This window comes from Pristiophorus japonicus, chromosome 3, assembly GCF_044704955.1.
Source record: "Pristiophorus japonicus isolate sPriJap1 chromosome 3, sPriJap1.hap1, whole genome shotgun sequence".
Taxonomy (NCBI): domain Eukaryota; kingdom Metazoa; phylum Chordata; class Chondrichthyes; family Pristiophoridae; genus Pristiophorus; species Pristiophorus japonicus.
Window position 1 is genome coordinate 139,223,943 of NC_091979.1, and position 12,499 is coordinate 139,236,441.

Genomic DNA, 12,499 nt, shown 5'->3' on the forward strand with positions numbered 1-12,499 from the left:
AGGATGTCTCGGAGCGGCTGCAGGGTATTTTGGATGGGGAGGGTGAACAGCCAGTTGTCGTGGGGCAAAGAGGTACCAACGATATAGGTAAAAAACGGGATGAGGTCCTACAAGCTGAATTTAAGGAGCTAGGAGTTAAATTAAAATATAGGACCTCAAAGGTAGTAATCTCAGGATTGCTACCAGTGCCACATGCTAGTCAGAGTAGAAATAGCAGGATAGTTAAGATGAATACGTGGCTTGAGGAATAGTGCAAGAGGGAAGGATTCAAATTCCTGAGACATTGGAACCGATTCTGGGGGAGGTGGGACCAGTACAAACCAGACGGTCTGCACCTGGGCAGGACCAGAACCAATGTCCTGGGGGGAGTGTTTCCTAGTGCTGTTGGGGAGGGTTTAAACTAATACAGCAGGGGGATGGGAGTCTATGCAGGGAGACAGATGGAAGTAAAATGGGGCAGAAGCAAAAGATAGTAAGGAAATAAGGAAAGGTGGAGAGCCGAGAAATCAAAGGCAAAAATCAAAAAGAGCCACATTACATCATAATTCTAAAAGGACAAAGAGTATTAAAAAAACAAGCCTAAAGGCTCTGTGTATCAATGCGAGGAGCATTCGTAATAAGGTGGATGAATTAACTGCGCAGATAGCAGTTAACAGATATGATGTAATTGGCATCACAGAGACATGGCTCCAGGGCGACCAAGGCTGGGAACTCAACATCCAGGGATATTCAATATTCAGGAAGTATATACAGAAAGATAAAGGAGGTGGGGTAGCGTTGCTGGTTAAAGAGGAGATTAACGCGACAGTAAGAAAGAACATTAGCATGGATGATGTGGAATCTGTATGGGTAGAGCTGCAGAACACCAAAGGGCAGAAAACACGAGTGGGAATTGTGTACAGACCACCAAACAGTAGTAGTGAGGTTGGGGATGGCATCAAACAGGAAATTGGGGACGCGTGCAATAAAGGTACAGCAGTTATCATGGATGACTTTAATCTACATATTGATTGGGCTAACCAAACTGGTAGCAATATGGTGGAGGAGGATTTCCTGGAGTGTATAATGGATGGTTTTCTAAACCAATATATCGAGGAAATCAACTAGAGAGCAGGCCATCCTAGACTGGGTCATGTGTATGAGAGAAGATTAGTTGGAAGAGTGACCATAATATGGTAGAATTCTTCATTAAAATGGAGAGTGACACAGTTAATTCAGAGACTAGGGTCCTGAACTTAAAGAAAGGTAACTTTGATGGTATGAGACATGAATTGGCTAGCATAGACTGGCAAATGATACTAAAAGGGTTGACGATGGATAGCCAATGGCAGACATTTAAAGATCACATGGATGAACTTCAACAATTGTACATCCTTGTCTGGTGTAAAAATATAACGGGGAAGGTGGCTCAACCGTGGCTAACAAGGGAAATTAGGGATAGTGTTAAATCTAAGGAAGAGGCATATAAATTGGCCAGAAAAAGCAACCAACCTGAGGACTGGGCGAAATTTAGAATTCAACAGAGGAGGACAAAGGGTTAATTAGGAGGGGGAAATAGAGTACTAGAGTAAGCTTGCAGGGAACATAAAATCTGACTGCAAAAGCTTCTATAGGTACGTGAAGGGAAAACGATTAGTGAAGACAAATGTAGATCCCTTGCAGTCAGAATCGTGTGAATTTATAATGGGGCACAAAGAAATGGCAGACCAATTGAACAAATGCTTTGATTATGTCTTCACTGAGGAAGACACAAATAACCTTCTGGAAATACTAGGGAACCGAGGGTCTAGCAAGAAGGAGGAACTGAAGGAAATCCTTATAGGTCAGGAAATTGTGTTCGGGAAATTGATGGCATTGAAGGTCGATAAATCCCCAGGGCCTGAGTCTGCATCCCAGAGTACTTAAGGAAGTGGCCTAGAAATAGTGGATGCATTGGTGGTTATTTTCCAACATTCCTTGGACTCTGCTTCAGTTCCTATGGATTAGAGGGTAGCTAATACAACCCCACTTTTTAAAAAAGGAGGGAGAGAGAAAACAGGGAATTATAGACTAGTTAGCTTGACATCAGTAGTGGAGAAAATGTTGGAATCAATTATTAAAGGTGCAATAGCAGCGCATTTGGAAAGCAGTGATCGGATCGGTTCAAGTCAGCATGGGAAATCTTGCTTGACAAATCTTCTAGAATTTTTTGAGGATGTAACAAGTAGAGTGGACAAGGGAGAACCAGTGGATGTGGTGTATTTGGACTTTCAAAAGGCTTTTGACAAGGTCCCACACAAGAGATTAGTGTGCAAAATTAAAGCACATGGTATGGGGTAATGTATTGACATGGATAGAGAACTGGTTGGCAGACAAGAAGCAAAGAGTGGGAATAAACAAGTCCTTTTCAGAATAGCAGGCAGTGGCTAGTGGGGTACCGCAATGTTCAGTGCTGGGCCCCTAGCTATTTACAATATACATGAATGACTTGGACGAAGGAATTGAATGTAATATCTCCAAGTTTGCAGATGACACTAAGCTGGGTGTCAGTGTAAGCTGTGAGGAGGATGCCAAGAGGCTGCAGGGTGACTTGGACAGGTTGGGTGAGTGGGCAAATGCATGGCAGATGCAGTATAATGTAGATAAATGTGAGGTTATCCACTTTGGTGGCAAAAACAGGGAGGCAGAATATTATCTGAATGGTGATAAATTAGGAAAATGGGAGGTGCAACGAGACCTGGGTGTCATAGTACATCAGTCATTGAAAGTTGGCATGCAGGTACAGCAGGCGGTGAAGAAGGCAAATGGCATGTTGGCCTTCATAGCTAGAGGATTTGAGTATAGGAGCAGGGAGGTCTTACAGCAGTTGTTCATGGCATTGCTGAGGCCACACCTTGAGTATTGTGTACAGTTTAGCTCCCCTCATCTGAGGAATGACATTCTTGCTATTGAGGGAGTGCAGCAAAGGTTCACCAGACTGATTCCCGGGATGGCAGGACTGACATATGAAGAAAGACTGGATTGACTAGGCTTCTATTCACTGGAATTTAGTAGAATGAGAGGGGATCTCATAGAAACATATAAAATTCTGATGGGATTGGGCAGGTTAGATGCAGGAAGAATGTTTCCGTTGTTGGGGAAGCCGAGAACCAGGGGTCACAATCTAAGGATAAGGGGTCAGCCATTTAGGACCAAGATGAGGAGAAACTTCTTCACTGAGAGAATTGTGAACCTGTGGAATTCTCTACCACAGAAAGCTGTTGAGGCCAGTTCGTTAGATACATTGAAAAGGGAGTTAGATATGGCCCTTATGTCTAAAGGGATCAAGGGGTATGGAGAGAAAGCAGGAATGGGGTACTGAAGTTGCATGATCAGTCATGATCATATTGAATGGTGGTGCAGGCTCGAAGGACCGAATGGCCTGCTCCTGCACCTATTTTCTATGTTTCTTCTCCTTCACTCTCCTCCTCTATAGTGTTGGGGACATTTTGGGCTGCTGGCAGTTGTTGGTTAACTGACAGGAGAATGGCACAAGTGTTGGGGTTGTGATGAGGGGAGGCCGAGAAAGCGAGCTGTGTATGCATACACCATCTCAATGGCAATTAGAGATGGGCAATAACTACTGGCCTTGCCAGCGACACCCACATCCCATGAACGCATTAAAAAAAACCCATCAACCTCTTGTAAGTGAAAAGAGATTGTGAATGAGGGGGGAAGTAGAATGTGAGAAGAGGGATTATGTATGAACATACCCTCATCAGCAATGCTTTCACTGATCGCTTGCCGCTCACCATGAACTCCGTACCGGCCCCTCGAATTATCTCCAGCACCGTCTCATCCAGCTCAGTGAGATGCAGAAGACATACTTCCTCTCCTCCCGTATGCTGCTGTTCACGTCTGTTATGTGTCACCTTGGACAACAAGAGAAAGGGAAGTCTGTCAGTGAGTGTGGTGCAATGTGTTTGGGTGATGTGGCTGTCAGTTTAGGTGTGAGGCTTGCAGCAATGCTAAGTGTGTGAGGTTGAGGTGAAGCTATAATTGTGGGGTATGAGTCATGATTGTTAGAGATTGTTGGTAGTTGAGTGATTGGAGTATGTGAGGCTATTGGTGGGATATAGCATTTGAAAATCCACCTTGACCACTCGTGTTCGGCCATTAAACTTCTTGGGCCACTGAATCCAGGTCCTGGGACTAATATATGTGATACTGACGGCTTCTGCTATCTCCTCCCACTGACTTCTGGCATGTTGCCTGGAAGACCTCCTGCCCCCCTGAAGGTAGAGGATCTGTCCTTCTTCTATGGGCCCCCAGGACCAAGGCCTCAAGTGCTGCATCTGAGAATCTCTTTGCTCTCTCTCTTCCATGTTGAGCCATGACTACATGCAGAGAGACAAGGAGGTGCTTCTGCAACAAAGCACCTTCTCTTTAAGTAGTACAGAGAGCCTAGGCAAAATGTTATTGGCCAGTAGACTGTACATTTTTGGCCCCCGTCTTGAGCACTTAGCCAACCAGCAGCGTGTTTAGTGCTCAGCTCAGCACTCCAACCATGTAAATGACCAGGCTGCACGAATTTTGTGTGCTGCCTGCATCACTTTGTGTGGGCACGGGCAGATCACGCTTTGCGCTCCTCGCGCCCATTATCGGACCTAATCAATTTCACCCCCACAATCTAGTGGCATATTGTTCAATGCAATATGCTGTTAAAATTTATATCTAAATTTGTCAACCATCTTGATTTGTAAATCATTCAGGATCTTTAGGATTGGTCTCAAACTCTAAATATTTTGATGGTTTGATTCCAAACTCTTTTCATTTTGGCATTGTAAGTTGGACAGAATAACAGCAAAACCATGAAGTTGAGCAACAACTAATTTCAATGCCATTTAAGCAGTTCGGGTCTGACGTCAGATTTATTGGACTTGCATCAGTTCATATGAAACTTGTGAGGCCCATTCACTTATCCTTAGATTAACATTGAGGGGCTGAATTTACTTGGATGCTCTTTTGATCCTCCGCTGTAACCTTGATGGAAACTTGCAGAAACCACAGTAAATGGCCTAAATTCTGTTCACACTATTTGAACGAGGTTTTGGTGTTGTGTCCTTAGATGCTCTAACAATGACTCCACGAGGCAGTGTGCTGTACTTGAACTGTAGTGACCTTAGTCCTTTATTAGTTAACTCCAGAGAGAGGATCACACCTGGTGTCCTGCCTTTTATACTAGGCGAGGCACACCTGTAAAGGTAACCTACGAGTCTCCCACTGCTGTGCCCTCTGGTGGCACACCTTGTGATAGTACCAACAGTAGCCATGTAGGATACATGACACTAGGGAGCTCTTCCTCCAGAGTTATGGTGGACGAGCAGAGGAACCCTACGGAAATTTACCTCGAGTCTTTGCATTGTCAAATACTTTTGCAGAGAAATTTGGATGTTTAGCCCATGATTAGCACCAGAGAGAGGTGCTATGGAGCCGTTAAACACCTACCCGCCCGAGCGCTGCGCTATGACAGTGCGCTACGAACTTCACTTGAGGTTTAGTGGCGGCACTGTCATTTAGCGCTGCATACTCTAGTGCCATCCACTTGCTGACATCAAGAGTGTGCAAAACCCCCTTTACGACACTTTTCCGAAATTGACTGCTTAGCGCCTGCCGCTTTCCCGACAGGGGAAGCAGATGATGCACAGATGATCCTGCGGCGATATCACAGGGAATGAAGAGGTAATTGCTGATAGTCAAATTTTTAACAATTACTTGCCTCTCTTACCTGTGGAAGGCTGTTGATAGCCTCCCTTCCATTTCTTGCAGGTTTCACATGGTCGACTTCACGTCCTCTTTCGGTACGAGGATGCTGGTATCCTAGCACCTCAAGTTGAGGAGCGCTCCTGCGCTACTGCCCCGTGATGGGCCTTTAGTGCCATAAGTGGATCATGCAACACTTCCCTTGGCGCTCCACTCTCCGCTGGGGCGATACAACTGAATATCCCACTTTAAGGTGGTAGACCTTAAAAGTAGCGGCGCAGCGGCATCACCGCCTCAAAGTGGGCAATACCGAATTTCTAGCCCTAAGTGTCATTCTCAGTACAATACATGCAAATTCTGTTCAAATTATATTTCTTTCATTGCTAAATGTTGAATTTAAATATCGGATCACTTTATATAGATTTTATTTCAACTATTCAAGTCCAGCATATTTCTAATTATTGTGATTATTGAAAATTACAGATTATTCATTTCATTTATATATGTTTTATTTGATATTTCTCTGTTTTTTTTCCAAGGGTCCTCAAGGTCCAGCTGGTCGTCCAGGAAAAGATGGTACAAGTGGTTACCCAGGTGCTATGGGTCCTCCTGGCCCACGTGGCTTACCTGGAGAGACTGGTCCTCCTGTAGGTTTCCCATTTTAATTCCTGGAGTATCATATATTGCAATTAGAAACATGTATAATTATTTATTTTGTGAGCGTGTGATTATAATGCCTTCACCTTTAAACTTCACAGGGTCCATCTGGTGAAACAGGCCTTCCTGGAAATCCTGGCCCTGCCGGCCTTCCTGGCCCCTGCTGTGGACCATCACCTATTATTGATGGTAAAGGGCCGGTGGCACCATATACATCATATTATAATGATCAGCCCAGTGAATCTGCCGTGCAACAGGACACAGAGTTAATTGCTACTGTGAAGTCACTCAGCAGCCAGGTACAGGATATTATTACTCCAGACGGATCACAGAAGAATCCAGCCCGAAATTGCCGCAACCTAAAATACTGCCAACCAGAATTTAAGAGTGGTAAGGAAATTACATATTTTGTATAAAAATTATGGTTTGATGTTTCACTGAATGCCCTTTTTGATAAATTACAAGTGTCAAACACCAACTAAATGAATGAACACTTTGGTTTTTAACTTTTATTTGGTCTTGGGATGTGAACGACACTGGCAAGTCTGAAATGCTGAAGTCTACAATTTGACTATTATTTTCAGAGGATGTCAAAGGGCCCAATTAAAGAATCATAGAATGGTTACAGCACAGATGGAGGCCATTCAGTCTGTCGAGCCCGTGCTGGCTCTCTGCAAGGGCACTTCAGCTCGTCCCACTCCCCCGCCCTTCCCCGTAGCCCTGCAATTTTTTTTTCCTTCAGGTACATATCCAATTCCCTTTTAAAAGCCATGATTGAATCTGCCTCCACCATCCATTCAGGCAGTGCATTTCCAGATCCTAACCACTCGCTGCATAAAAAAGTTTTTCCTCATGTCGCCTTTAGATATTCTGCCAATCGCCTTAAATCTGTGTCCTCTGGTTCTGGAACATTCCGCCAAGGGGAACAGTTCTCTCTATCTACTCTGTCTAGACCTCTCATGATTTTGAATGCCTCTATCAAATCTCCTCTCAAGCTTCTCTGCTCTAAGGAGAACAACCCCAGCTTCTCCAGTCTATCCACGTAACTGAAATCCCTCATCCCTGAAACCATTCTTGTCAATCTTTTCTGCACCCTCTCTAAAGCCTTCACATCCTTCCTAATGTGTGGTGCCCAGAATCCGATTGTGGCCGAAACAGTATTTTATAAAGGTTCATCATCATTTCCTTGCTTTTGTACTCTATGCCTCTATTTATAAAGCCCAGGATCTTGTATGCTTTTTTAACTGCTTTCTCAGCCTGCCCTGTCACCTTCAATGATTTGTGCACATGTACCCCCAGGTCTCTCCGTTCCTGCACCCCCTTTAGAATTGTACACTTTAGTTTATATTGCCTCTCCTCGTTCTTCCTACAAAATGTATCATTTTGCACTTTTCTGCATTAAACATCATCTGCCACGTGTCCGCCCATTCCACCAGCCTCGTCTAGGCCCTCGTGAAATCTATTACTATCCTCCTCACTGTTCACTATACTTTAATTTTTGTGTAATTCTCAAATTTAGAACTCGTGCCCTGTGCATCTAAGTCTAAATCATTAACAAAGATCAAGAAAAACCCTGTTCCTAGTACCCATCCCTGGGTAAAACCATTGTATACCTTCCTCCAATCCGAAAAACAACCATTCACCACTGTTTCCTGAACCATCTCCTCTTTAAAGACAGCCCATTCTTCAATTACATTTTTGCCTGCCAATCTTTGATTCCAATTTACCTGGGCCAGGTCCATTCTCAAGCCACTGAAATTGACCAATTAAGTATTTTACTTGATATATATATATATATATATCTCGATTGTTCTTTGTCCTTTTCCATGGCTAATCCAAACCTTATGATACTATGATCACTATTCCCTAAATGTTTCCCTACTAAAACCTGATCTACCTGACCCACCTCATTCCCAGAAACAGATCCAGCAATGCCTTCTTCCTCATTGGGCCATAAAAGTACTGATCAAGAAAGTTCTCCTGAATACACTTCAAAAATTCTTCCCCCTCGCTGCACTTTACACTATTACTATCCCAGTCTATATTAGGATAGGTGAAGTCCCCTGTTATCACTACTCTACACTCTATAGTACCTCTCTGTAATTTCCCTGCAAAGTTTTTCCTCTATATCCTTCCCACTAGTATTTTGCACTAATCTTTATATAATTTGAATTCTAGTTTGTAGATTGTTGTAAACTTGCAAATTGTCTTCCTAGGAGAGTACTGGATTGATCCCAATCAAGGTTCCAAACTGGATGCCATTAAAGTTTATTGCGACATGGAAACTGGGGAGACCTGTGTGCATTCTCACCCCAGCAGCACCCCACACAAGAGCTGGTGGACAAGAAAAAACAGTCCTGGAAAGAAGCACGTGTGGTTTGGACAGTCCATGGATGGTGGCTTCCAAGTAAGTATCCATCAAAAAACTATTATTTAATAAATCATTGTACAATGTAGCATAAAAAGAAGTGCTACATTATAATAGATTTAATAAGCAATATTAAAATTAGATTAATATTTTATAAGAGAACTATATGTACATTGATTAGATATTGAATTCATTAAATGTAAGAATAGTTATCCGAAAGACAAATTCCATAATATTCGAATAACGATTACATTTTGAGCAAGTTCTATAAATCTGTATGTGGGTAGGAATCTTTTTATTATAACTAAAGCTCATTCATTAACAAAAGCCCACATATTACTTCATCCTGTCATCTTTACGCAGTAAGAAATAAACATCTTTTCAATATCCTTCTTCTGTCATTTGTAAAAGAAATGTTCAGCACGCAAAGTACTTGCTTACTTTGGAGAGGATACTTTACAAATAAAAATATATTTGAATCTTGATTATTTTTGTTCAATCTCTAAAACATGTATGTTGTCGCTTTAAAATATATGTTTCTAATCTTGTAAGCTGAAGGAAACGTTTTCTTGTATCCACAGTTTAGCTACGGTAACAGCATTCTTTCAAAAGATACTGTTGAAGTCCAAATGGGATTCCTTCGAATGCTTTCTACTCGAGCATCCCAGAATGTCACCTACCACTGTAAGAACAGCATTGCCTATCTGGATGCTGAGACAGGAAATGTAAAGAAAGCCTTAAAGCTGATGAGTTGGGATGACATTGAGCTTAAAGCTGAAGGAAACAGAAAATACACCTACAACGTCCTTGAAGATGGCTGCACTGTAAGTAGTACAAATATTTGCATAGAACTGATTCACCAACATCAACAGAAAGCTTAAATTACAAAGATTGCCTACTTCCACCTCTGTAACCTCACCTGTCTCTGCCATTACCTCAGCCTATCTATTGCTGAAACCCTCACCACACTTTTGTCACTTGTAGACCCGACTATTCCATTGCTGCCATGGCCGGTTGCCCTCCATAAACTTCTGCTCATCCAAAATTCTACTACTCATATTCTATATCGCACCAAGTCCTGCTCACCCATCACCTTTGCCCTCGATAAGCTACATTGGCTCCCTATCCCACAACACCTTAAATTTTAAATCATCATCCTTGTTTAAATTCCTTCATGGCCTCATACTTCCCTATCTCAGTAACCTCCTCCAGCAACACACCGCACCCTCCTCCAAACTTTTCATTCCTCAGATTCTGGCCCCTTTTGCGTGTGTGCCCCACCACCACCACCATTGATAGCTTTTTCTTCAGCCACTTAGGCAGCATGCTCCAGAATTCCTTCCCTTAAACCCCTCTGCTTCTCCACTCCATCTCCTCCTTTAAGACCCTCCTTAAAACCCACCTGTTTGACCAAGTTTTTGGTCACCCCTCCCTAGTATTTCCTTCTTTGACTCACTGTCCATTTTTGTTGCTTAGATCTCTGTGAAGTGCTCTGGGATGTTTTTCTATGTTCAAGGTGGTATATCAGTGCAAATTGTTGTTATTGCTAAATCATCCTATTAAGGCTATGGTGTTAATAGTTTATCAACTTGTATTTTCTGAAAATTAAATATCTATCTTTATAATGGATGCCTGTTGTACAAATATCAAAATAATACACCTTTCCTGTAACTTTTGACCTTTAGTATCAGTCATTTATTGCAAAGCCTCATTCCTGAATTTGCATTCCCATTTTTTTCAATAAGATCTTTAATGTTGAAGACCACACAAAGACCAGCGAGATTATATGGCCACACACACAAAGCTAACCAATATGAAGCATTGATTTAACTGTCATTGAAAATAACTTTATTTCCTTTTATTTATAGAAACACACAGGAGAATGGGACATGACTGTCTTTGAATATAGAACACGAAAGACTATTCGCCTGCCTATTGTGGACATTGCACCTATGGATATTGGTGCTGAGGACCAGGAATTTGGTGTTGATATTGGACCTGTTTGTTTCTCATAAGGTCAAAGAACATCATCATTATCAGGTTTATAAAAGTCAGCAATAAACTGTTCAATCTCTATACTATAGCTATCTACATGCCTATATTGTGACTTCTTTAACTTAGGACAACTTCTGATTTAGAAAATAGGTGCAGGAGTAGGCCATTCAGCCCTTCAAGCCTGCACTGTATTTTTGTATTTGTTTTTGTAAAACTTTATTGTATTTGTAAAACTATGAGAAACATTTGTACGGAAAATCAGTAGCAAAGCAATTTTGATGTACAAGTTATTCTGTTTGTTTGGTGCTTAGTTTTAACCCACAAGGTTGAACAATCAAGACAAATCTTCACGCAGAAAACTTGACCTACTTTTCTTACTAAGATGAAGGTCTAACTAAGTAGATTTTTGTCCAGTTTCAATTATCTCATCATGGACAGTAACAGAGATCAAATTTATGCTTGCAAGAAAATACTATACTAACTCATTTAAAATAAAGGGCGATTGGGATGTGTACAGTATGTATGTGTATGTAGGTAATTACCAACTGACATACGAATCTGCAAGAAGTTCTAAATATTCAAAAATTACTGGTTACTTGGTGCGTTCTTAGTCTATTTTTTCTAAAACAATAATCGTAGACTAATAACATGCTTCCAAGGCCGACCAAGATGTCTTGAAATATTTCTGGTGCTAATATGTTCCTATCTCTGCTACTGTATTCCATTAGGTTTTTCAATGCCCATGTCCTATGTAGCCAATTTTAGTCATTTTTTCAAAAATTATGCATATGCATATAGGTATTGTTATGTATCTTACATTATTTTATATAACTGTATCTTAACATGCTATACATGACTGTAATAAGATATGACCTGTAACCACCAGCATACCTTACCATCAGGGGTGCACTCGCAAGAGACACGTTTATAAGGACAGGTCTCAGGCAAGTGCAGCATTTCAGAGCTGTGAAATAAAGGTGCAGGTCCAGAGTGACCTTGACTTCACTACATGCCTCGTGTGAATCTGTACTGAGGGGACAGGACTTTACAGGTATTATTATTGTTACTTGTAATAACATCATTTACAGTATGAGATGTCAAACCCTTTCTCTAATGCCATTTCCATTTGTAACTGTCTTATTTGAAACAAATAAAATTTAACAAATGATTTGCTTCATCTCGGTTCTTTGCTTTGAGCACTTCACATCAAGTATTTCTCAGTTTGTGATAACCTCCTCCTCTTTGCTTACTGCTAATTAATCACTTGGCTAGTTCAAATTGGATACAAGCATATTGACCCAGAAATTCTGGCCTCCCCAGGTCTGTATAGAATGTGTACGGACACGGGAAGGCATCGCAAAAGCCGGTTTTCAGTGCACAATCCGCATGCGTTGAAAGCCGGCTTTTCCGATCTGTCAAGCTCCAGCATATTGGAAGGGAGGACATTTGCAAGGGCAAGATTGCATTATTTACCCATATCTTGCCCAGCAAATGTCCTCAAAACTCTTGCACCTGATAAAAGTAGGTGCATAGCCTACTTTTACAGGTGTATGAGTTTTAAAACACACTTAAAACATAAAACATAAAATTAAAAAAATACATTTTTAAAAACCCCATCCACTACGTTAAATTTAAAAAGCGTTTTAAAAATTCGGAAACTTTTTTTCTCTCTGATATTTATTAACTTTAATTTCAATTAATTTTATTTATGTGAGGTGTGTTTTTTATTTTTTATTTGATATTGTGTTTGGATTTTTC

At 41.4% G+C, this 12,499-nt stretch overlaps 1 protein-coding gene across 2 annotated transcripts in view; it reads left to right on the forward strand.

The window, feature by feature from the left end:
- Positions 1–11,892, forward strand: part of LOC139259906 (collagen alpha-1(III) chain-like) — a 35,765-nt gene extending 23,873 nt beyond the window's left edge. For both annotated transcript variants that reach the window (XM_070875839.1, XM_070875838.1), the window contains exons 10-14: positions 6,261–6,368; positions 6,480–6,768; positions 8,595–8,785; positions 9,328–9,570; positions 10,615–11,892. In XM_070875839.1, coding sequence (XP_070731940.1) covers positions 6,261–6,368; positions 6,480–6,768; positions 8,595–8,785; positions 9,328–9,570; positions 10,615–10,761 — 978 coding nt within the window. In that variant the 3' untranslated portion in view covers positions 10,762–11,892. The remainder of the gene's footprint in view (positions 1–6,260; positions 6,369–6,479; positions 6,769–8,594; positions 8,786–9,327; positions 9,571–10,614) is intronic.
- Positions 11,893–12,499: the final 607 nt, after the last annotated feature.